Genomic DNA, 23,503 nt, shown 5'->3' with positions numbered 1-23,503 from the left:
AGTAGTCGACTGCAATCATCGGGCCATAATCCATTTGACCAATAGAGGTCACTCTTACCGTTAATTATATCAATAAAATAGAATTTCATTTTACATTTTATTATATTCAGCAGTGCAACAACAATCTCACTGGATAAAACTTAATGATGCAAAACAACAACAAAATAAAAAACGAAAAACTTTATTTGACAAAAGGCTTTAAATGTGATTTTATACAATTAGATATCTATAATGTCCACACAATTCTCTGTATATCTGTATGATAAAATACAGTATAATAAAAACCCATTGTGATACATGCATATCATTGTAAAAAAAATACATTGCTTTTCTCTAACAAGTTTCAGGTTGGTGGGCTATAACCCATTTTGTTCTATATAGAGACACAGTAGCAAGCAGATTATTGTACACACTATGGCTGGGATGGCCAATGTTAACCATAGAGACCTACAGGGTATGCTTGTTTTTGTTTAACCTTAAAATCAGCAACCAGACCTAAAAAAAACCAGGTGAGGTGAGTTTAAGTGTGTAATCAACTGATTTTATTGACCAACTAGTAACAGTGCTGAGTAACAAAAACCAACATACCCTACAGCTCTCCAGGACCAAATGTGGCCACCCAATGGACTGTTACATGTTATAAGCCAAAGCTATACAGTTCATTCATGTTGTTTATTTAAAAGATTCACAGTACTACCCATATTTTGGCTTTAGGTTTGCTTATAAAAACGACACACTTTAATTATTTAATATACAATTTATTAGAGTTAACTGATGAAAATAAAGTCTTTAAAGTATTCTTAATATGTTAGTGGGAAAGTTGTTGTTTTGGTACAGCTCATGCAGGAGGCATGAGCTGTTTATACAGCATATTACACAGAAAACTTGTTTACAACTGGTTTATGGTGATGGCAGATTCATACCACACCCAGAAGCCAGGATAGAGGGTCTCATTAAAGGTGGTCTGGAACTTGTGGATGAGGGACATGGTGTCAGTGACGCTGTAAAAGGACAGGGTGCCGGCGTCGTAGTCCAGGAAGACCCCGATGCGGGACGAGTAGGGGGCGTTTATCTCGGTCTGGTCCTTGTTGTGGCGGGCGGAGTAGCTGGAGTCGGAGCAGAAGAGGCTCCAGGATTTGCGGTTGTATCCGATGCGGGCTCCGTCCCCGTATCCGGTCCTCTTGATTCCCTTGTAGGTGACCCCTAAGGCTGCCCCCTCCCCGCTCCACTCAACCTCCCAGTAATAAGCGCCCCTGGACAAGGCCTCTTTGCAGAGGACCTGGGGCAGGGAGTCGAACCGGTGCGCGTTATCGCTGTAAGACTGGGCATCTCTCTTCAAGGCGGCCTTCCTGTTTCCTCTCGACAAGTACAGCTGCCTGTACGCTGTGCTTGGGTCTAGTGTGAGCTGGCAGGCATCTGATCAAAGGGAGATTTAAAAATTAGTCAAAAGCTGAAAATATTAGTAAAAGCACATTACTATGGAGAAGCAAAAGGCCATTTCTGCATTTGACTATGTTCCCCCTTAAGTTAAATCCCATTATACACTGTGTGGGTTAATTATTCATTTATACAGTTCATGTCTATCTCAGATTCTGAGCTTATAAAGATTTATGTACTCATAACTAATTTTCTAAGTCTTTTCTTTTACTTATTATCTAGTCACTTCCTTATTGTCTTATTATGAACACTGAAGAGCACATAATACACTTTCCCTGCAAATTCATAACCAGACCTGGGTCAAATGCATATTTCATGTATTTGAATTACTTTTAAATACTCTTGGAAACAAGTCTTTGTTCTGTGTTATTTAATACATAAATACAGATACATAAATACAAACACATTAATGTATTCAGATAATGTATTAAAATAATTAAGAACAACTCAAATGTATTTACAAGTTCTTCAAATACTTTTTAAACGCGAATATTTGAAAACTAGTATTTTCAGTCAAGATCTTGATATTTTGGATCTTAAAAGACATCTCATCTGGATCAAGTGCCAAAATAATATTCATAGGCTTAATTTTACTCTGTTGTGTCATGCATGAATAGAAAACTCTATGTACTATCTACAAAAATAATATGAAAATGTTGTTACATAAAATAAAAATAAATGTATATGGGTCAGACCTGGGTCAGATACGTATTTGTTTTGGACTGAAATACTTGTCTGTGCTCTATTGATCTTACTTGGTGTAATTGAGTATTTGAATTCAAAACAAATACGTATTTCACCCAGGTCTGATATGGGTCCTTATAGGGCATAGTATTTGAAGAAAAATATTTAAAGATTGAAATAGTATTTTAAAGAAGTATTTGTAAATGCTCTAAATGCATTTCAACAGAATATTCGATTTCCAAAGCTTACAATGCAAGCACAAGTTCAAAGATTGAAGTGCAGTTTCTCCATAGAGGGGCAAAGTATAGTCCCAAGAGAGACAGCATGTAGCATTTATAAAAACTTTAAGTAGAAGTAAATATGTAGTGGTTTTGGAGCGTTTTATTTGTAAATATTTGAATGAAAAGAAAATAGCATTTTCAAATATAAATACTTAAATGCTCATGTATTTGGCCCAGATCTACTCAGAATATTCCAGAAATGCTGCAGAACCTCCCATGATTACTTTTACATTGTTTGTGTGTTCACAAGAAACTAATATGCATGAATTGTATTTCATAGTGGATTCTGTTAATCCACAAAGAATATCATTTGGTCAAATGTGGAAACTACCAAGTAATACCCACTTTACAGTAACTGAACAAAGACCACTCATAGCATGCCTGAACATTCGCATTGGTTATTTCTGAAACATGGTTGGGGTTTTTCATGACCAAAAAAACAGCCTGATGCCACCTTGCAACCTTTCATGCAACAGTTTTCTAGATGTTAAAAATGTAACTATCTGGGTCTACAACGGGATGCAAATAGAAGACACAGAAGAAGTCACCTGCCTGGTGGCTATGCTTCTGCACCTCAGGAGGTCAGAACTCATGGTATACTTGCTTGGCGTCTCTGCCAGACGGACGAGAGCGTTGATCTGGAATGGCAGAAATGCCAAAATAACTTATCCATAAATGGAAGTTAACCTGTTTTCCATTTAAGTTTGCCTTGACTGTGGATCCTTAACTTTTAGTTTGGTTTTGGATTTTTTAATTATTATTTTTTGCATGGTAAGTATACCCTGGTTTCCATTTTGACATTGTCTCCAATCAGTCCTGCTGCAGATAATTTTTGTGTCTTTTGTGTCTTTTTTGAAATTGTAACAATCAAGAATGCAAAAGAGGCATCCGGCAACCTTGAGATAATCTTTGGGTATTGTTGAACCTGTTCCAAATTCTTGCTTGATTGTTTCCACATTTTTAAGATTTGTATGTACAACTGCCAGGAGGAGCGAAAGTCTTCAAAGATTATTCTTGTGTTATCATAAACTCATAACATTACTGTATAACCCAAAGCAATCCTCCATGCCTGTGCTAGAGTACAAATAAGTATGTTGAATACTGCTACTGCTGTAAATAAAATAAAACGTAATTAACCTAATTGGGTAAATTAATCCTCTTTGTCATTAATGTATTTCACAAGCCTGTTTAAAGTACATAAGAAAAATGCACTTACACTGTAAGAACTCATCTCTTGTTCGCGGCTCGTGGCTGGGAGACTTGTAGAGCCCGACTTCATTGGCTGAGGAGACAGAATAGAGATATAAGCGAGGAGTGTTTCTGCAGACATAAATCTACAAAATCCATAAATCTTTATTTTTCTTTTTGGTTATTTTTTGATCTTTCAGATGAATTATCATTTCACAGACAGGGGCAGACCCCGTAGAAAAATGATGTGAAACCAAGCTTGCTTTTCCACTTGCCCCACAGCATTGCCTGGGGGCTGTTCATTGTATCAAATGGTTAATGTGTAACTTTACGGATTACACATTGAAGTCATAAGAGGGAACTGTAAAGAATTTACAACGGTTGCTTTTTATGAACATATACTGATTCTCAAATTCAGTGTGTAAGTATTGATTTCAAACTGTAACCTCCTGCATGAGCTGTACCTTAATCAGGAAGTGTAAACAGAGAAAACAGTCTGAGGGCTTGGGCAAAGTACCGGTTTTCCGGCTAACTTCCAATAAACATAATTGTGCAATCCACCAAGCTCACGCTGTTCAAATAAAGGCAGCTCAATAAAATGTTTGCTTTCCTTTGAATAGCATGAAACAGTAGCTTATGCGATCAGGTCACTACTGGGTGTGTCACCCTATGAATTCCATATTGTTGTAATGAAAAAAAAAAAATGATCAAAAAATAAAATTTTGTAGTTTATCACAGAATCAGTTTTATCGTATAAACGTGGGCAGTCAAAAAGATGCTTGCATGTTGCATCAACAGATGAGTCCAATCATTTGTGTGTGAAAGGGAAGTCCATGAGATGTCATTATTGTGATCGACTCACATTTCATTGTCTGTCTTCTGTTGCGTTCATCCAGCTGGCAAAATGGCATCTTATTGACTGAAAAGAGAAAGGTGGCAGAATTAAAAAAATAGAGAATTTACTGAAATACCCTAAAGTGCAGTATAAACGGTAGATAACTAGCCGAGATCTTGACCCCTATAGCTTATGAAATCCGGGCCGTTTAAAAATATGTTTGAAGCAGGTGTGATCTTGTAGCCATGTAGCCCCAAGTTAAAAGTCAATGGGCAATGACTCCTTATTTTACCCACCTGTTTTTGCCACCTTCACCAGCTCTTCGTTGCTGTACTCATTTAGATGTTCCTTCATCTCAGACACAGTCTTGGTCACTGACCCAAAGGAGAAGTACGGGTTCACCGACACGGTGGGCAGCTCCTCCGCTTCGGTCTGGGCAATGAGCATGTGGAAGCTCTGCAGTGAAACAGAAAGAGGGAGAAATTCAGTCCGAAATTCAAACGGTCAGAAAGTGAGGAACCTTCGTTCAGTTCAGATTTTTTTTTTCTGTGCACTTTCGGCGCATGCTGCCTAGTTTGCGGAAGCGCGCTGCCCTGCCCCAACACGCGTCTCGCGGCACTGCCTGCGTCACCTGGATGAAGTGGATGTGGTCCTCGGTGCGGGAGAGCTGCGTCAGCTCGGTGTCCCGCTTCTTCAGGTCGGCGATCTCGTGGGTCAGCCGCTCCATGTGGCCCTCGGCTGTGTTGAGGGCCGACTTCTTGTTGGTGGAAATGAGCTTGGTCATCTCGGCCTGCATCCTCTCGATGGCTCGCAGCATTTCTCCAAACAGCTTCTCGCTCTCCTGCATGGCCCTCTGGGCGGAGCTCTGGTCAGGGGGAACGGAAGACTGAGGATGAGGACCTATCATACATGCTGTTGCTCTACGCTTGTCCTGTGCTAACTCCATAACGTCTCAAAAGACCTGACCTTTTCCCTCTCTGTGATATACCAAATAAAAGAGGTCATCCTCAAGTGAGCCTGCCCTTTTGATTCTAGAGCAGCCATGCGTACCTTCAGAGAATCCACTGCCTGTTTCAGTTCCTCCATCTGCTTCAATCTCTCATGGATCTTCTGCTGGATTTCTGCTTGCGTGGCACCCAGAAGATTCTGAGGAGAAGAAAGAGTGTTATTTTGACCAGTACCTCAGTGGCTTCATGAAGCACCCTCTCACAGGTTCTCTGGAGCAGAACCACATTTTTCTGCTTTTAGTCAATGAAAAGTCAGGAAGGACAGCGCTGATTTTTTTTCAAACCATGCAGCAGAGCCAGAACAGAGGGCCGGTTAGTGATGCATTGCAGTGTTTCATTGCCACACCCCTTGCACACCCTGGTCTGAACTCATTCCATAGCAACCTTACTATTTACTGGGTGGATCTAACTGACATTTGAAAAAGAAAAGAACAAATATATAATTACCTACCTGTGGTTACGCAATGTCAAAGCGTATGTCATTTCTTTGTCTTAGCTTGACAAATAACCTATGAGTAGTAACAATAATATTATAATATAATATAATAATTATATTATTATAATAATATGATCATAATTATATTATTGTTGTTGTTGTCGCTATTTTTATTATATATTTGAAAAATATATTTGACGTCTTCCAAACTTTGTCTTTTATACATGTAAAGTTCCTATAGTAATCAGATTAGTACACACAGAACCCACCACGCCCTGAAACGGGTCAGGCATAACGAAAGCCGCCTTACCTGTTTCTCTGCCCTCTCCGTCTCAGCGGAAACCATGTCGTGGCCCTTGTGCTCCTTCACCGTGCAGAGGACGCAGATGCACATCTGATCGGTGCGGCAGTACAGCTCCAGGCCCTTCTGGTGCTGCGGGCAGATCTGCCGGTCCAGGTGCCCGATCTCGTCCACCAGCTTGTGGCGCTTGAAGGTGGACGACTCGAAGTGGGGCTTCAGGTGCTTGTCGCAGTACGACGCCAGGCACATCAGGCAGGACTTGACCGCCTTGTGCTTCCTGCCGATGCAGATGTCGCAGCCCACGTCCCTGGGTCCGGCATAGTTGTAGTCGGGGGACGGAGGTGGCGGCGGGAAAGACTCGGAGCTCCGGGGAGCCCCCGAATGCCTGGAGCTCTGCATCCGGCGAGGGGACGGTCTCTTGTTGTAGGTGACCCTGCACTGAGGGCAATTGTAGGTCCCGATGTGGTCAGCGTGGTCCCAATATGTTTTGAGACAAATAGAGCAGAAGGAGTGTCCACAGGGAATAGACACGGGGTCCCTCAGGTCCTCCTTGCACAGGTAGCAGTCGTCTTCTGTGGTCATACTCTCGTTCAGTTCCTCAGGAAAGAGACTTATCGGTCTGTCAGATCAGGCAGAAACTGAATCACGGTGACAGGGCTGCATGTTATATGGAGTACATAGGGAGGGTTGTTGGAGGTTGAACTGGTTGAGCAGAAACTAGAAAAAAAGGGGGCGGGGCTGAGGATGAGGAACAAGCTGGCATCAATCACAGGGATCTGTAAAAATTGAGAGAGGGAGGAATGAGTGTGAAATGTGTGATCTGAGGATACTGACTTGCTGTGACACAGAACTTAAAATGTGAACCCTGTTCACTCTGATTCTAGCCATTAAAACACAAAATGGCAGCAGCATCTTCCACTGCAAACACTTCACATGGTCCAATATGTTTGTTTTACTACAACTTGTGGTGGTTGCGGAGTGGTTTGGATTTAAAAGTAACTACAGCAAGGTGACATCATTAGGGTAAGCAACTCTGAAGTCACTTCAACAAGATTTACATATCAGTTTTATCAAGTGCTTGGAAAGAACCACAATGCTTGTGATGTGCACCGTATTTCATGGAAATTCCTTGGTTATTTGTCCAATCTCAAATACTTTATCTTCCTTTTATGTAGAATTTAATTATTTACATTTTGGAAGCTTAAAAATTCAAATCCAGTCATAAGAATTTTTTTGGTGCCTTTTCCGATTTTCCGAAGTTTACAGGAAGGGGCATTGCAGTATCTATATACATTAATCATGGGTGCAAAGTTGAGAATGGTCAAACAGCAAAGATCTTTGAGAGTGAACTGACATAGACATAGCCAGTGTCTACAGCTGTTTGTTCTACCAGTATAATTTTGCCAAATCTGAAGCAGTGGTACAGTCACATGTGAAGGAGGCCTAATGCATGAGACTTTCTTTCTCATGATGACTTTTGTTTTCGAGAAGTTCTGCGGCAGGACATTTAGCCAAGGCACGGGCAGCTCCCACCTGCCCCAGATCTCAGAATGTCACGGCAAACCGGGGGAGTGCCTGTGATGTATTTACTCCGAGACATGTAAACATCAAAGCTTTCCGACCTCCCCGCAAGGGGAGCCGGGAGATTGATGAGGTAGGCGGGGGTCTGCAGATTTGGTGGGGTCTCCCAATCCCTTTCTGGCATTCCTGTAGTCCTTACTCACCCGTCTTCAGCTTCTCTCATCTGTGATTCAGAGCATTCGCCCACAGATTCATGCAGTCTGGTCAGGCCCCGTTTCAAAATTCTAATTTATCATGCTGAAAGGGTTGCTTTGAATTTAGGGTGCTTGATAACTGCTATGGAGCGGTTGAGACCGCAGGCTACATTTTCATTTGCTGAAGAAACATTTTTCAGATTAACTTCCTAGGCGCAGCTGAAGAAACTCCACTGAGCTGCAGGAGTCTTTGTCACTGGTGACCAGAGGTTATAAATTGGAATGAGTGCTGAAGCTTGTTGTTTGGAGTGGTTAGTTACCAACTTCCTGTTTAATTTGCAGTTTTGTTTTGCCTAATGTCAATTCTTCATGTTTCTTTTTTACGCATTACAGAAATGTGAAGACTCCTATAATGCAGCTATAATGCAAATTTTTTCTCTGTTTGTATCTGCAGTTATAGGACATACATTTTTGTGCCTTTGTTTTGCTTTACCACAGTGTATATGACAGGTGAACATGCATATTATGACAATACATTTTCCCCTTCTCTTATCATACTCATTGTCAGAAGGATTACAAATAGAATGTGGCCAAGCCAGATTCATGAGATAGCAGTGGGTCAAGAGGTTTCTCAAAAAGTTCCATTGTGTCAACGTGGCTCCTCAAGTCAAACAGTCAGCCAGTGTTAAACTTAGTCGAAATCCATAAGTGAGGAAACTTCAGACACGTAATTCACTCTCTGAGGTTTCATGCTAAAGTACCTTTTATAGACGCATACAACAGACCAGAGAAAGACATGTTAAATCAGTTCAACATTAACAACTGTCTTGTAGGGCTACACTAAATTACTTTTCCAGTTAAGACAAATGTATTGTGCTGACAATTTGTTTCCTTTGAAGTACCTGACAATGTAACAGGGAGCTTTGTTCTTTTATTGCTGGAGATTAAACTGCAGTAAAATAAGTAGCTCTAACTTGTCAAGCTGAATGGTTCGATGTGTCTTTTTTCTCTCCTTTTCATTCAGTACAAAAGTACTATCTGTCTGTCTGTCTGTCTGTCTGTCTATCTGTATTTGGACAGTGACACTATTTTTGTTGTTTTGGCTGTACTCCTTTCATCAACGACGGTTCTATTATTTGAATTGCCATAATTCGGATAAATGGTATTCTCCAAGCTCGGTGAGTTAGTTTAGTAGTATTTTAGTAGTTTAAAGTAGTATTTTTTAAAAAGGCGTCTACTCAACACAGTTCGTACAGAAGACATCTCATTTCTATATGACCGTAATCCATTGGGCCTGTAGACACGCAAGTCATGTGACAGTTCGGAAACACAAAACCCAGAACTCATTGGTCTACTCAGACCATATGAACGAAACTGGAGCTGGGCTAAGGAGGTATGCGACTGTAACACTGTACCGAACAACACAAACTAACAAACTGGGCGCTTTTACTCAACAGAATGTTATATCTGCCTCGAAATTGGTCATGATTCTGTCAACGTTACTAGTTCACTTGCTTACAAGGAACACTGAAAACTGTGGGTCGGTAACATTCAACAGCGATGGCTGGTTGCCTGGCCGCCTGTCAAAGAGAAAAGTTCTTTACTTCCAGAGCCAACAGTGTATGATAAGCAACATGAATTATAAAGTTAACAAATGAATAAATGAAATATACACACCTGAAATTCATATATATTTTTAAAGACTGAAGTGATGTAATGATTTACTGTAATATGCATTCACAACATTTGAACCTTTGAAAATAGATTGAAAGTTTTAAAACTCTTTTTTAAAGTTAATGTTATTTCATGCTACATAAAACAAACTAAATTGAAAAATCAAAATAAAAAACTGTGATTATCGAAATCAAACCAAACAACAACAACAAAAAAAAAAACAAACATCACTCAACACTAATACAAGGTTAAAGTGCAGACTGTTTAATTTAAGGGTTTTTACATGCATGTTGGGTATTCTGTCTATGAATTACAGCCATTTTATACATAGCACATACAGTATGGCATTGTCTATTACAGTAATATGAGAGGGTGAGCTGTATTCAGTCACCTTCAATGAGGAGAAGCAGAGTGGATGTGTCCAAAAGGAAACTCATTACTGGTGGGGCTTTCTTGAAGGTCAGAGTTAGAACAATGGTGGCCAATACTATGAGACCTTGCTGCTCTTTTAAGCCCAAACCGAATCCCAGGAAAGCAGTGTGAACGGCCTCAGTTTCACTGCAGGAGTTCATTTCAGTCTGCACTGGTGTGAAAGTTTATAAATAGTCTCAACATCAGGTTGTTCTGATAAAGTAGGTCTCTTGGCCAGAAGTTGTCAGACAGCTTCTCAGATTTAGTGCTAACTGAAACCAGATCTAGATTTTATTCATGTGTGCTGCCTTCAAGTCTACAAAAGGACACATGCATTTTCAAGTTTTGTGTGTGTTCAAGAAAAAGTTATGCTTCTAATTTTTTCCCCCAGAGTGTTTACCTTAAGACTTTCTTTCCTTCTGGTAGCTAACCACTCTTCCCAACACTGAGTTTTAAATTACGCAAACAGAAACTGACATAGACCCTGTTTGCTTTGTGAAATGTTTAATCCAGGAACAAAAATGCCAGCCCTACTATGCCGACAAACAAAAGGAAATAAAAACATGTGGATATGGTGTCAGTACAATACGAAGTACAAAAGAATGAACTACAAATGCCTTGCTTATTTTCTTTAGGAAACACTGGTTTATTTGGGTTTTTTTTCAAAGATATTAAATGTCTTTATAGTCATGTTCAATCAATTCTGCATTTGCCTGTACTTTTATGACGGCTTTTGTGCAGCCAGTGTGATTTAATGTGGCTCTCTTCCAGGTCCCTCCTGTTTGCTCTGTGTATCTGCCAGTGCTCACAAAGGTAGCCATTGTTCTGAGGAAACACTTGTAAATACCTCGCCTCCATGCGTGGACCAGTCACCACTACAAAAAGGATCCTGACTTTTTCGCTAATGTCGATTTTTACATTCTTCCAACAGGCGGGCCACCCTTCACCAAGGCTAATGTCCCAGCATATTTAAAGTTCAGTCCGCAAAATGAAGGTCTGACCCATAGCCTTGACTACCTACCCTGAAACATGAGACTTTCCACCTGCCTGATCAAAGGAAATTACTGAAGAGGCTGGATTCGAAACCATTACGCCAACAATACCTAGCTATTCATTTTTAACTATGACTGTTTTATGCTCCAATGAGCAGTGAGGTTTATACTCTTTCATTAAATAATAAAACACTAATACATTGATAAATATGAAACACAGATTTTCTTTTTTTAATCAAGTACAAGAGACTACATGCATAAATTAGTTTGATAGATTTTGATGAACTTAAAGTGGTCATTAAATCCTCAATTGGACCAATTTCTCACATAAAACTAGAGCATATTCATTTGACAGCAAATGAACTCTGTCCTTCAACTGAATTTTACTTCTCTCAGAAGTAGTTAATCAGTAGCAAAGACTGTGAGCAGGTTACACAAAGAGCCTTTTCTGGTTTCTGGTCAACACCGAAAACAAGAATGAGGGGGGGAAAAAAAGAACTCGCTTATCAGAAACTCGCTTTCCTAATAAGGAGTGAGGTGAAACTGTCTATGGAGTGATGTCAGAAATGCAATGAAGGAGGAACCACAAGATCTTGCACAACCAGCAAAGACTTTTTAAATGAAAGAAAACGCACAAAGTCTCAGCACACGATCCTGGAAAGAATATGTTTGAAAGAAAAATATAAAACAATGAAACCATCAGTTGGAATTTTTGATATTCATCCAAAAGTGGCAACTTTGAGATCACTAAAGTCACCCCTAGAATTAGAATGTGGTTTATTCCTTATTATGTAAATTAAGGGAGGAGTCTCAACAGGTGAAACTGATGAAGCAATAAATGTGTGAATGTGGTTGTGAAATATGTCATCATTAACTGTCACCACTTCTGTATTTTCTTCTTGCACAATATGGCATGCCATTTTCAATACCCAGAAATATTTGAAGAATGTATTAGTCCTCCTTTAATAACTGAAAATTGCAACACAGGTGATGAGTATGTTTATCCATACTTCTCATTGATAGATAGTTTTCTTTGGTTGAGGTGTAACAACTAATTAGCATTTTTTAAATAGGTACTCTCATTCAGTGTCTTGAAGGCCACAAAACTAGTTAAACAGGTGACAGCTTAAATATACATCCCATGTCTCCACTGAAGACTACTGAAGTCAAATGATCTTTAGTGCACCTCAAACATCTACCAGTACTTGTGTTTGTTTTGGGTTGCAAAAGGTAGCAAAACTAACATGTTCTGGATCAAGTTCTTGTTTTCACAACATTGCTCCGTATGTTGTCACCCATGGCAAGTATTTACAATAAAAACCTCTACAATTTCCTTTAGAAATTTAGAATTTAGATCTTAATATATCATACAGGCATGATTACAAGATCCACAAACACAAAATAACACAGAATTGAAATTTGAATGGCTTGATGGTGAAAATGCCTGTTGTAGGAACACAGCATGCAACTTTAAGAACCGTGACTTAACATACATAACTATACAGTAGATGTGGAGTTTTTAACACAGAAAAACACAGATGGCTCAGTTAGACTTATTCCAAATCTTATTTCTATATTTTTCAAATTTCCACGACTGAAAACACCTACAGCAGAGCTGTAGGATGAACACACAAGCTGGAATGCTAATTTCTTTCAGCATTCTTAAGCTACAACCAGTGCTCCTTCCTGCAGTTCATTCATTCTCCAGTGCTTAGCCTCTCCCCTTTTTATCCCTTCCCCCCGCCCCCTCCTAACTCTGTGCTTCAGCTGCCTCGGCTCAACCTGTTTATCTGAACTGGGCTGCGTCTGCACACTCACAAAGGGCAGAGCTCCGCCTGCTTTCAATCAATAACCTCTGGAATTCAGAAATACAAGTAGGTCCTCTAGTAGCGCTAGCGCAAAGCATTCTGTGTATTGTGGAAGCTGGGAGCCTCTGTGCCTTCCTTGCAGGTGTGGAAAAATGGCTGATCCGATGTCTCCAGACTACTTCAGCTGCCCTCTCTGTGTTGGTATGCTGAGGGATCCTGTGGCCATTCCCTGCGGCCACAGTTTCTGCATGGACTGCATCAGCAACTACTGGAACGAGGCGGACTACACGGGGATCTACATCTGCCCTCAGTGCCGGATCACTTTTACCCAGAGGCCCGTGCTGCGCCCCAACACCTTGCTGACCAAAGTGGCGGAGAAGATGAAGAAGTCGGGCCTCAACCCGACGGTTGCTGCTCCTAACAGCTACGCTGGCGCGGGCGATGTGCCGTGTGATTTCTGCACGGGCAAGAAGTTCAAGGCCATCAAGTCCTGCCTGAACTGCCTGGCCTCCTATTGCGATAAGCATTTGAAGCCTCACTATGAGTCGGCCACCTTCAAGCGCCACAAGCTGGTGGACGAGCTGGGAAACTTGGACCGCAAGATCTGTCCCCAGCACCAGAAGTCCCTGGAGCTGTTCTGTCGGACCGACCAGATGTGCATCTGTGCTATCTGCACTGTCAGTGAGCACAGGGGCCACGACATCGTCTCTGCAGAGGCTGAGAGGGGCGAGAAGCAGGTAAGCAGCTCTCTTTCTCAAACCCAAATTGTTTGTGGTAATTGTGGTTGCCATGGTGGTTAAAGTGGGTCATTCCGTAACTCATAAGAGCTGTGCTAATGGATCTTGTAAAAAGGAATCAAATGAACAACCAAAAGTGCTACGAAAAAAACTGAAGGTGAATGTGAATTGTAAGGTAAACAGTTTGTTTCAAGAGACAAAGTCCTGTTCTCTCTTGTGTGTGTGTGTGTGTGTATCTCAGCTGTGTTAACAAGGTGATGTGTATTTGTTGAAATACAAATATAACACCTATCAAAAAAGTTGTCAAATGATGGAAAAGGCCTGCCGTAGATTATATAGAAAGAGGGGGTAGAATTTATTGTAAGGTGTGGAGGCAGTGTTCAGCTGAGCTGTTCAAACAAATAGTCAAGGTGAACTGCAGGCAAGCTTTTAATGATTATTTCAGCAACACTCCCCCTCTAACACTTTTTGCCTTGGGAATATACACGAGAGATTTTTCATCCGTTTAAAAAAGTGGAACAGATTTTGGGAGTGGAATTGTAAGGGGTGTGGTCTGGTACAGGAATGTTGCGTGAGGAATATGTGTAGTATTCCTTTGCACAAAAACTTGTGAGACCTGTACTTTGAAATTCCAGAATTTTCGTCACCCACTTCATGACCAGTACAAACCCTCCGTCTACAGATTCAGTGTGACCTTGCATTTCACTATCAGTCCAATTCTCCCACTGATGTCTGCTGTTGTACATACCTCCATTACTCATATCACAGGAACCAGTGCTGATTGTATAATGATTTTTATCATCATCATTGTAAGTATCAAGGTCCCAACTCCACCTCTTGTTTATGTGCCTGTTGTAAACCACGTACGTGGCTGGCAACCAAATTCAAAGTAAATTGCACACCGTGTTCCGCCTTTAGTTTTTAGCTACAATGAATGAGGAAACAGCTGCGAATTTTAAAACAAACAGGACATCTGTTTCCACAACTCCCGTTTCAGCCAAAAGTATGCCATTTGCTATAATTTTGGATAATGAACACATGGCCCTCCTTGAAATGAAATGGTAAATAATTAAACCCAGTGAAGCAAAATAAGCAAACATAATAAAGCCAACAGACTTCTTCATTGAAGTGCTTTATTTTATATCTTAACGTGTTGCTTTCGGTTGGTAGATCTCATTGCACTCAAGCCCAGATTTACAACCAGGGGCTGCTCCCTTTGTGCCTCCCGCCCTTTTTTCCTCATCAGATTCCTGTCATTCTTCAAGCTTATCTTGAAGAATGGGTCAGCGGGCTCGGCTAATGGCTTGACTAAAACTCCTTTCGACTTACAAGGCCAAAATGTGAGCACCTTGAAAACGGCTTTTTGAGCAGTCAATGTCGGTTTCACATTCCAAGCATTGTTAGGATTCCTTATTTGCTTCTGAGATAAAGCAGCCCACGCTTGGCAGCTCTTTCACTGCTCAAGTAAAGAGAGAGAGCAGAAGAGCAGCAGTTATTAAAGTGGGGTTTCTTACAGGTAACAAAAATGTTTCTACACAAACACAAATACTTATACGACATATTTATAATTTGGCCCTGCGTCATACCTTCAGAATGTTCTGGGTGTTCACCATTCATCCCATTGTTCACAACTCAATATCCAGTTCATACCCACTATTATATGAGTGTTCATATTTTGTAGTGTGGACAATAGATTTCTACAATGGATCTGTCAGACTCAAAGCACTTTACATGAAAATATGGCTCCATTCAGAAAGTTTAGTGCAAGTGACTTTTTTCTGGATAAATTAAATAACTGTTTCCATTCTCAGACCAAACTAGTTAAATTGCACTTGTACATTATATTTCAGATAGTATGTTGAGTATATTGAGGCCTAAAGCTCAAAAGCCACCACACTGTCAGTTCTGTGTTCTTTGTTCACACTATCAGAGACCAAAGCACACATCAGTGCCAGTGAAGGCCACCCTCTACAGTTTTGACCTTTTTTTTTTTTGGAATCACTTCAACAGAAACTGCTGGGAGTTTCACAGGCAGAAATCCGTCAGAAATGTCAGGAAAGGATGAAGGAACTGGACGAACTCAGAACAGCAGTGGATTCCCTCAAAGTAAGTTTCAATGGTGAAACAAACAATCACATACCATCAGTCAGTCTCAATAAGTCTAACTGATGTACCAATATTGCATTCTTTTAAGGACACTTTCTCTTTGATTGACACAACTTTCTTTGACTGAAATTATAAGGCAATGGGAAGCGTTTGGTACAGTGCACAATGCCATTTATCCATCAGTATTCAAAGATCTACTCAGGTTGTGCTTGGTACTTCTAATCAAATACTCCTGTGTTGTTGTTTTTTTAAATACTCATTTTTAAATTATGTTCTACAGAGCCATTAAATGTTTAATTCAATGGCCAGTTTAAACATACATAGAATACATTAATCAGCATGATCAGGCACGCTATACCTACAGGCTTATGCTGTCATTGAAGTGGTATGTTTTAAGTGTAAATTTTGTTGAGATTGACAACTATCAAGAATCCATGATATACATATAGTATAAGCACTAGTACAAACACTAATACTGATGTGAGGTGGTAATAATGTTTCACAGAAGAGCATTTGATGCCACTGATAGATTCATGCACGCCTATCAGGCAAAGGGAATTACAGCTTTGACTGATATGTGGACTACCCAATCAGAGCTCAGCGCAGAGGGCCATGACTGAGAGCGAGAAGCTGTTCAGTGAGATGATCCGGTCAATCGAGAGGATGCGCGCCGAGGTCACCAAGCTCATCGGCATCAACGAGAAGGCCGCTTTCAACCAGGCGGAGGGGCTGGTGGAGAGGCTGGAGCAGGAAATTGAGGAGCTGAAGAAGAAAGAGTCAGGACTGAAACAACTGCACAGTACAGAGGACCATATACATTTCTTACAGGTCAGAAGCTGCACATTATTCATATCAAATACTTCAATATGCTGTAATTTCAAACTGAAATTTCACTGTGTTTCAGTTACTGAAATTTCAATTTCAGTAATTGAAACACAAAGTTTCTAAAATATACATTTAAATTCAATTCCCTTCAATCGCTAAGGGAATAATGAATTTGGACCTTTGTGATAATAACAACAAACGATGCCCTTATTTACTTAACCTGCACCATTATATTCAGAGAAAGTGTGTTCACAGAAGGTTATCTTTCTTTATCACAAGCTCACATGTTTTGTCTGCTCTTGCCTGTTACAGAACTTCAATTATCTCTGCACCCCTACTGATGATGGGGTCATACCGCGGGTGTCACTCAACCCAGACTTCTCCTTCGGAGCTGCTCGGAAAGCGGTGGCTGAAATTAAGGAGCGCCTGGAGGAACTGAGCAGAGAGGAACTAATGAAGATCTCCAAATCAGGTCAGACCTGCTACCAACAAAGGTTGAAGGCTAAGGCACTGCACGTAATGAAACAATGGGATTATTGTTCAGATTCATCCAAGTGGGAAGGGGCCTGTCACAGTATGTAGCTTTGAATCTCTGATTCGAACATTTCTAACAAGTTCCTGTGTGTTGTGTTACAGTGAATGAAACTCCCGTTTACACAATGGAGAACCGGACAAGGGACAGAACCATTAGAGGTAATGATTAATTCCTGCATGCTTACTGCACAATTTTTAATTTCACAACCATGTTACAGTAGTATAAGAAGGTGTGTATTTGTTAAACCGCAGAACATGTTTAGAATATGTCATGATGAGTTTTCCTGTATTACCAGGCTTCACTAAGCATACTGAATTCCTTTGTCAACAAAGCATTTGCAAGCATAGGACTGAAACAGGAACTACTCTTTACTATCCTAGACAGGCTCCACATACATTTTCATTGAAGTAACAGCTTTTGTGTTTGCTCTGAACCTAGCTAAAGAGATGACCATGGTGGATAGTGCTCCACCTCTTGAACCAAAGAGCAGATCTGACTTCTTGAAATGTAAGTATCTGTCTCAAACCCCCATCTTTCTCTCGCTCAGGTCAATACTATTTGAATTCATATCAAAATTTCCCCATTATTTAATAAGATGATGATGATGATGATGAAATATTATAATAATCTATTAATAAGATGATAAAATAACACAACTGGACAATTTCTATGTTCTATGTTACCTTTAAATGTAAGTGGTTTACTCGGAGGAGACATTTTAATTTGGTTTAACTTTTAATCTGAGTAATTTAGGTACCACTTTGATATAATAAGATTGTGATAAGTATTATTTTAAGCATATTGGATACACTATATTTTTCCATACAGACTTCTGCCAGCTCAGATTGGATCCCAGTACTGCATACAAAGAGCTCCACTTGTCTGATGGCAACAGAAAGGTGATCCGGACCAGAGACCTGCAGCCGTATTCCGAGAACTCGGAGAGGTTCGACAGCTTTGCCCAGGTGCTGTGCCGGGAGGCCCTGTCAGGGGGGCGCTTCTACTGGGAAATCGAGTGGAGCGGGGAGTTCTCCATCGGGGTGGCCTACAAGGGGATCAGCCGAAAAGGCAAAGGGTCCCTCTGCCTCCTGGGCTACAACGACAAGTCCTGGAGCCTGCTCTGCTCCGACTCCGGCTACTCGGCCTGGCACAACAGAGTGGACAAGGCCATAAACGCTCCCCACTCCCCTAGGATAGGAGTCTATTTAGATCACACCGCTGGGATCCTGTCCTTCTACAGCATTGGGGAGACTATGACCCTCCTGCATAAGTTTGAGACAACGTTTAAGGAGTCACTATACCCCGGCTTTGGAGTGGGCACCTCCGTTAAGATTTGCCAACTGAAATGATCGGCCTACTCCTCGTACGAAAAAAAAAAAAAAAAAAAAAAAAAAAAACATTTACATTGTACCACATGGCTCCTTTTAACTTTTTTGGATTGCATTTGTTTTCACATTTGTTTTTTTAAATTGTGAATTTATGTACCCATATGCTCTGTTAAAGAAGGCTTTGTTTCAGTATTTTTCATAATTTTCCTTCAACTGTCATCTTATTGTCAATACCTAAATATTGAAGTGTATTTTGTAAGATGTTCTTGACATGCATGTTAAAAATTATACATTCCTTTAATCTATTTATGATCCAGCGCACACTTTTCTTTTTTCACTTAAGTACTATTTTTTTATGTTCAACCATACCATATATAATTAAGGGAAATGTAATACCAGCACAACAGTAACACAGTGATTATTGCTTTTTTGTTGAAACAGAGCAATATTTTAAATAAACTTTTCAAGATTTAAAAAATTTCTTGTCTTTTACTCCCTTCAAAAGTGGTAATTTTTTACATTCACATTCAGTCTTTGAAAACATCTGAGAATTCATTACTGTAAATATACTTAAGATATGTACTGTTTCCAACAAAAGTTTAGTTAAAAATGTATAGACCTTATGTATAGACCATATTAAGTGCATTAAGTATATATATATATATATATATATATATTTGTTTATCTAATTACGTTTTCATTTTCAGAATTCCAACAAGATAACATTGAAAAAAAACGTACAAGAAAAAGGAACTTTCTAAAAATTAATAATTTACCATGTGTAAACAAATACAGAGATAAGAAAATGAACAAATTCATTTAAATTCCTAATTCCTTCTATGAAAAAGATTCCATTGATAACAGTCTTTGCACACACTTAACATATTAACCACTTGCCTTTATCTACCTCCTTTTTCATCCAATCACCTGAAAGATAAGAAGCGGGTATAGTGACTTTGTGACATTCAAACAACTCTGCTTGCTCTCTATTACGTTCAATCGGCTGTAGGGAGACAAAACATAAGATTCAATCAGAATTTTTACTTATGTGTGAGTTCTAAGCCCACAATGATAATTTTATCAATGGTAATTGGCAACACAGAAGAATAATACTTCTGACCCAAGTATGTGGAGATTTGAATGTATTTAAAGCTAGAACAGGTGCTATTTTTTGACAGTCAAATACAGTACATCCTTCAGAATACAATGAATGTTGCTTTCATCTTTGTGCTTGACAAGTTAATGTATATAATCAGAGATTAGAATGTTTAATTCATTGTGTATGTTTTAGGCACTGTTTCTACATTTCAGACCCCATTTAAGACTTCTTTATTTATTTAAACACTTGTCTCTGTTATTACACACATATGATTCAATAATTTCCAGAATCTGAATGGCTGGCAGAGTCATTTACACTGAAGTAAATGTGTTGTAATACGTAGCAGCAAAAAAAAAAAAAAAAAAAAAAACTTTTGATGAATGAAGAGGGTCCAAGAGTGACCTTTAGGGTGAAAACAAAATGGAATGCAAATGAGAAAAAAGATTGAATAATAAATAATGAAAAAATGTGAATAATTAAAAAAAAAACATTCATGGTACATCAGAATATACCACAGATTATATTTTACTGTTTTTACTTAGAGGCAATGTCAAAACAACACTTAAATTTGACCTCTGTCAAAACAGGTTATTCCAGTGGTGCTTTGATATTAAGCCAGAATACATTTAAATAAGAATGAACAAATACTCCAGGCCCCCCATCTAATGATCAATATCATTCACATTTATACTACTGCTTAGGATTCATATGATTCTTCTGTGCTATGCACAGACCAAATTTATCGAATTGAAATGAACAAGGTTTCAGAATTTTGACAAATTCATCAAATGTGTATGAATATTTCTGGTACATTACTATAATGTCTACAGCAAACGTCCATACATAAAAAGCTAGCTTTGGCTGTTTGTATGAAAGCTATATGCACATTCATTGTATTTCATAAATTAATTAAAACTTCAGAAGTGCAATTCCAAATATGTAATTGCACAGACCTGGTCTACATCCAATTTGTAACACTATAAACATTGCAATTTAACTACCATGCTGCTATCTGAGTATAACCTAAACATGTACATAATGATTGTTGTATTAGTCACATAGTGTAGCATTTGTCTTAAGATCTGTGGGAAAAAATGAACTGGTAAAAAATAAATTCTAAGCCTATTTCTCCATGACCTAAAACTTTGCAATTAACTTTTTTTTTAATTCAATATATCAGCCATACAACACAGGGCATGCAGCCAGGTAATACTTAATTCAAATGTTAGTGAATCCCCTCTTCAGTCAAGCAAATCTATCTACCCAAAGGACCAAAGCCCTTTGACCGTAGCTCATTTCTTAAAGTAAACTTCAGTCCCTTAATCAGCAGCCTTTGTTCTAAGGTCTTTGATGGAAACCTCTGGCCCTTCCTTTCTCACAGTGACCTCCATTGCAGATAAGTGTCAGTTTAAGTACAGTCACATGTTCTTGAGCGACCCTGGATTAATGACGTTCTGCTGAGATGAATGTAGCGCCCTGCGAATTTTCCAGCCGGTCAGGTGGTTCACCTCAAGGTTTAGCTGCGCTAGGGTTTTTTGGCAGAGTGGTACTTTTGGTGGTTCTTGAGGCTGACCCGGTGGGTGAAGCTCTTCTCACAGTGCTCGCAGTGGAATGGCTTCTCCCCTGTGTGAACTCTCTTGTGGGCCTTCAGGTTGCCAAGCTGGTTGAAGCTCCTCTCGCACACGTCGCACCGATAAGGCTTCTCGCCTTTGTGAATGTTCTCGTGCCTGCGGAGGTGGCTCACGACACTGAACCTCTTACCGCAGAAGCTGCAGGTGTGGGGCTTCTCGCCGGTGTGCAGCAGCAGGTGGGTCCGCAAGTTTCTCTTTTCCGTGAACTTGTTCCCACACTGGCTGCACTGGAAGGGCTTTTTACCCGAGTGAGACTGCAGATGCTTTATCATGCTCTCCATCCAGCCAAAAGTCTTGGAGCACACCTTGCAGGCATAGGGTTTCAGGCCCGTGTGAGTGTGCTGGTGCCGTTTCAAGTACTGCTGCCTTCTGAATGTCTTCCCGCAGTCAGCACAGTGATACGGCTTTTCTCCAGTGTGAACGCGCTGGTGGTCCAGTAAGTGGGACCGCTGTTTGTAGGATTTTCCACACTGCTGACAAAGGAAGGGTTTCTCTCCCTTGTGATCCAGCCAGTGCATGCGAAGGCTGGTGAGGTTCCCGAAATTTCTACCACACTCGTTGCAAGAGTATGGCTTCTCACCCGTGTGAATTCGCCGATGCTGCTTGAGGAGGCACTTGAATTTGAAACACTTACCACATTCGGCACACTTCTGCAGAGGTTTCTCTTTCCTGTGTCTAGCACTTCGTCGTTTGGGACCCAGAACTGTTACAGTTGCTGAGGGTAAAGTGTCCCCCTCTCCGCCCGATGTGCAGTCCTCCAACTGAGATGGGCTGCGCTCCTCGTTCATTAAACCCAGCTCCCATTCCTCTTCCTCCTCCTTCACAACAATGTGCAGATTTTCACAGTCGCGTTCCTGAATAAACCGGTCCCCAAGTTCAGAATCCTCCGACTGGTCCGCAGGGTCCAGCTCAGGTACTTCGGCTCCATCAGGCAATACCCTTTCTTCAGATGAATCTTCATCAAATGCAACAGATTCCATTACTAAAACCCCTCTAGTGGCAATGGGAAATGTGGTACTTCAGAGCTGAAAAAGATGGCAGATATTCAAAGAACACCCATAAAAACATAAACCTACTCATATTTAAGTATACCAAATGAGCTTTAAATAATAAAGCTCTGTCAACTGGTTGATTGAAAAAGTGCGACTTTTAAGACAGACGGGGGACCATCAAAACTTAAAGTACAAATCTTACTAGATTAAATATGAGGCAAATCTTGAGACAGCATTCCCGGTTCTGCAGTAATAATCCATTTTTTGTATTTGCATGACCGAATATCAAAACAATAATACATACTGGCAGAAAGTTAGTTGACAATACTTTTGAGATTCAATTAACAGTAAAGCTTGCTCTCGGCTGACTTCCATAGGCAAAACGATTAAGATTAACTTCTGGCAAAACAGCATTGATAAATTAGGGAATTGCCCTTGATCTGGAATGCCATATGAGTAAGAACCGTTTTCAAAATATGAAATCGATGAAAATATGAAATATGAAATGTTTCCAAGACAGCAAGTAAATTAAATTAGACATTTGTGCTGAACTAAATATGGCTTGAAAGCATGCAATCCTTGCCCGCACCAGATTAGTAATAGTCACTCATAGCCTATTAAACATTAGGCTACTATTTAAATAGGCGACGCTTTACGTGTTATTGTTGCAGCTATCATTTCCCCACTTTTACATACGCTATACTCTGCTCAGTCTGGCCATGTCTAATTCCACTAGCTGGTAAGTAGCATATGCTAGCCACTAACAAAAATGCCCTTGACATTTTCCATTTTTAAAAATATATTGATTAGCCTAATAGTATTTTTCGTGTACAAAAATACTCACTTTGAAGTATTAACCGTTCATTCATCACAATTATATCGCCATTTTGAACACAGCCAATAACTTCCGCTACGCACCTCCCCACGAACATCGTCAGCTATTGTCAAAAGCAATACAGTGTTTGTAGCAAAATTATAAATTGTAAACAATTGTAACGACGCACGTCTGAAATGAGCGTTATTCTTTTGCACGTTCCCAATCAAAACGGCATGACCGTGTATTACGGGTTTACACTGTATTAGCGTTATTTTTTTAAATATCTAAAACAATGCTGTTCCCAATACAAGATGAATTGCTAGCGGGTTTCGGTCCACTGTAGCGCTTTGTCTTACACGCACGCTTGTTTTTACTTAACCTTAACAGAATCGTACAGTGAAGAATTCGCTGAGTATGACACGCCCATCTAATCAAGCCCATCACCTCTCAACTGCTCGGACTGTTCAAATAACATTGTGGTCTTCTGAAATGAGCTTCTTTGCAAACTACAAAACGTATTTGTCAATTCAAAGAACACTAAAGACTAACTCATCTTAAAGTACATATTTAACGGTTGCCAGAAAATCCTGTTCATAATTCGTATATTATGTGGAGAAGTAATTTGCAGCACACACTTCTATTCTACATACGAGCACTAGCGGGC

General features: G+C 40.0%; 3 protein-coding genes and 1 long non-coding RNA gene across 9 annotated transcripts; 2 read left to right on the top strand and 2 right to left on the bottom strand.

The window, feature by feature from the left end:
- Positions 1–165: 165 nt before the first annotated feature.
- ftr83 (finTRIM family, member 83) lies at positions 166–6,767 on the bottom strand. Of its 3 annotated transcripts, none has more exons than XM_035431779.1 (8): positions 6,179–6,767; positions 5,476–5,571; positions 5,057–5,290; positions 4,722–4,881; positions 4,453–4,509; positions 3,619–3,684; positions 2,951–3,040; positions 1,282–1,416 (listed from the first exon to the last, which is right to left on the bottom strand). In XM_035431779.1, exons 1-7 carry the CDS (start codon positions 6,749–6,751, stop codon positions 2,985–2,987), a joined length of 1,242 nt encoding a protein of 413 aa, XP_035287670.1. In that variant the 5' UTR covers positions 6,752–6,767; the 3' UTR covers positions 1,282–1,416; positions 2,951–2,984. The 3 variants fall into 3 exon arrangements, with proteins under 3 accessions (XP_035287667.1, XP_035287670.1, XP_035287669.1); XM_035431778.1 differs by having other exon boundaries at positions 1,283–1,416; positions 2,955–3,040; XM_035431776.1 differs by lacking the exon at positions 2,951–3,040 and having other exon boundaries at positions 166–1,416.
- A 21-nt stretch (positions 6,768–6,788) lies between these two features.
- Positions 6,789–11,808, top strand: LOC118234915. The gene is made up of 3 exons (XR_004766758.1): positions 6,789–7,823; positions 10,741–10,782; positions 10,901–11,808. It is a non-coding gene; the product is annotated as an uncharacterized LOC118234915 (long non-coding RNA).
- Positions 11,809–12,738: 930 nt separating this feature from the next.
- ftr82 (finTRIM family, member 82) lies at positions 12,739–18,776 on the top strand. Its single transcript, XM_035431679.1, has 8 exons — positions 12,739–13,506; positions 15,517–15,612; positions 16,207–16,440; positions 16,750–16,909; positions 17,074–17,130; positions 17,411–17,479; positions 17,801–18,327; positions 18,374–18,776. The coding sequence occupies exons 1-7, from the start codon at positions 12,922–12,924 to the stop codon at positions 18,319–18,321; spliced, it is 1,722 nt and encodes a 573-aa protein (XP_035287570.1). The 5' UTR covers positions 12,739–12,921; the 3' UTR covers positions 18,322–18,327; positions 18,374–18,776.
- Positions 18,777–18,885: 109 nt separating this feature from the next.
- On the bottom strand, positions 18,886–23,286 carry LOC118235415 (zinc finger protein 239-like). 4 transcript variants are annotated; one of them, XM_035432685.1, is made up of 2 exons: positions 23,235–23,286; positions 18,886–22,055 (listed from the first exon to the last, which is right to left on the bottom strand). In XM_035432685.1, the coding sequence occupies exon 2, from the start codon at positions 22,008–22,010 to the stop codon at positions 20,925–20,927; it is 1,086 nt and encodes a 361-aa protein (XP_035288576.1). In that variant the 5' UTR covers positions 22,011–22,055; positions 23,235–23,286; the 3' UTR covers positions 18,886–20,924. The 4 variants fall into 4 exon arrangements, with proteins under 4 accessions (XP_035288576.1, XP_035288574.1, XP_035288575.1 ...); XM_035432683.1 differs by lacking the exon at positions 23,235–23,286 and adding an exon at positions 23,027–23,223; XM_035432684.1 differs by lacking the exon at positions 23,235–23,286 and adding an exon at positions 22,225–22,480.
- Between the last annotated feature and the right edge of the window lie 217 nt (positions 23,287–23,503).

This window comes from Anguilla anguilla, chromosome 9 (assembly GCF_013347855.1).
Source record: "Anguilla anguilla isolate fAngAng1 chromosome 9, fAngAng1.pri, whole genome shotgun sequence".
Taxonomy (NCBI): domain Eukaryota; kingdom Metazoa; phylum Chordata; class Actinopteri; order Anguilliformes; family Anguillidae; genus Anguilla; species Anguilla anguilla.
This window is presented reverse-complemented; position numbering and strand designations above follow the sequence as displayed.

Bases quoted from the DNA above. Each gene is read 5' to 3' on its own strand.
- ftr83 (XM_035431776.1), bottom strand. From the start codon at position 6,751: ATGACCACAGAAGACGACTGCTACCTGTGCAAGGAGGACCTGAGGGAC. The intron at 4,510-4,721 runs GTGGGTAAAATA...TTCTCTTTTCAG, and splicing joins GGTGAAGGTGGCAAAAACAG to TCAATAAGATGCCATTTTGC. The intron at 3,685-4,452 runs GTGAGTCGATCA...CTGTCTCCTCAG, and splicing joins CAGAAGACAGACAATGAAAT to CCAATGAAGTCGGGCTCTAC.
- ftr82 (XM_035431679.1), top strand. From the start codon at position 12,922: ATGGCTGATCCGATGTCTCCAGACTACTTCAGCTGCCCTCTCTGTGTT. The intron at 13,507-15,516 runs GTAAGCAGCTCT...TCACTTCAACAG, and splicing joins CTGAGAGGGGCGAGAAGCAG to AAACTGCTGGGAGTTTCACA. The intron at 17,131-17,410 runs GTAATGATTAAT...CTCTGAACCTAG, and splicing joins AAGGGACAGAACCATTAGAG to CTAAAGAGATGACCATGGTG.
- LOC118235415 (XM_035432685.1), bottom strand. From the start codon at position 22,010: ATGGAATCTGTTGCATTTGATGAAGATTCATCTGAAGAAAGGGTATTG.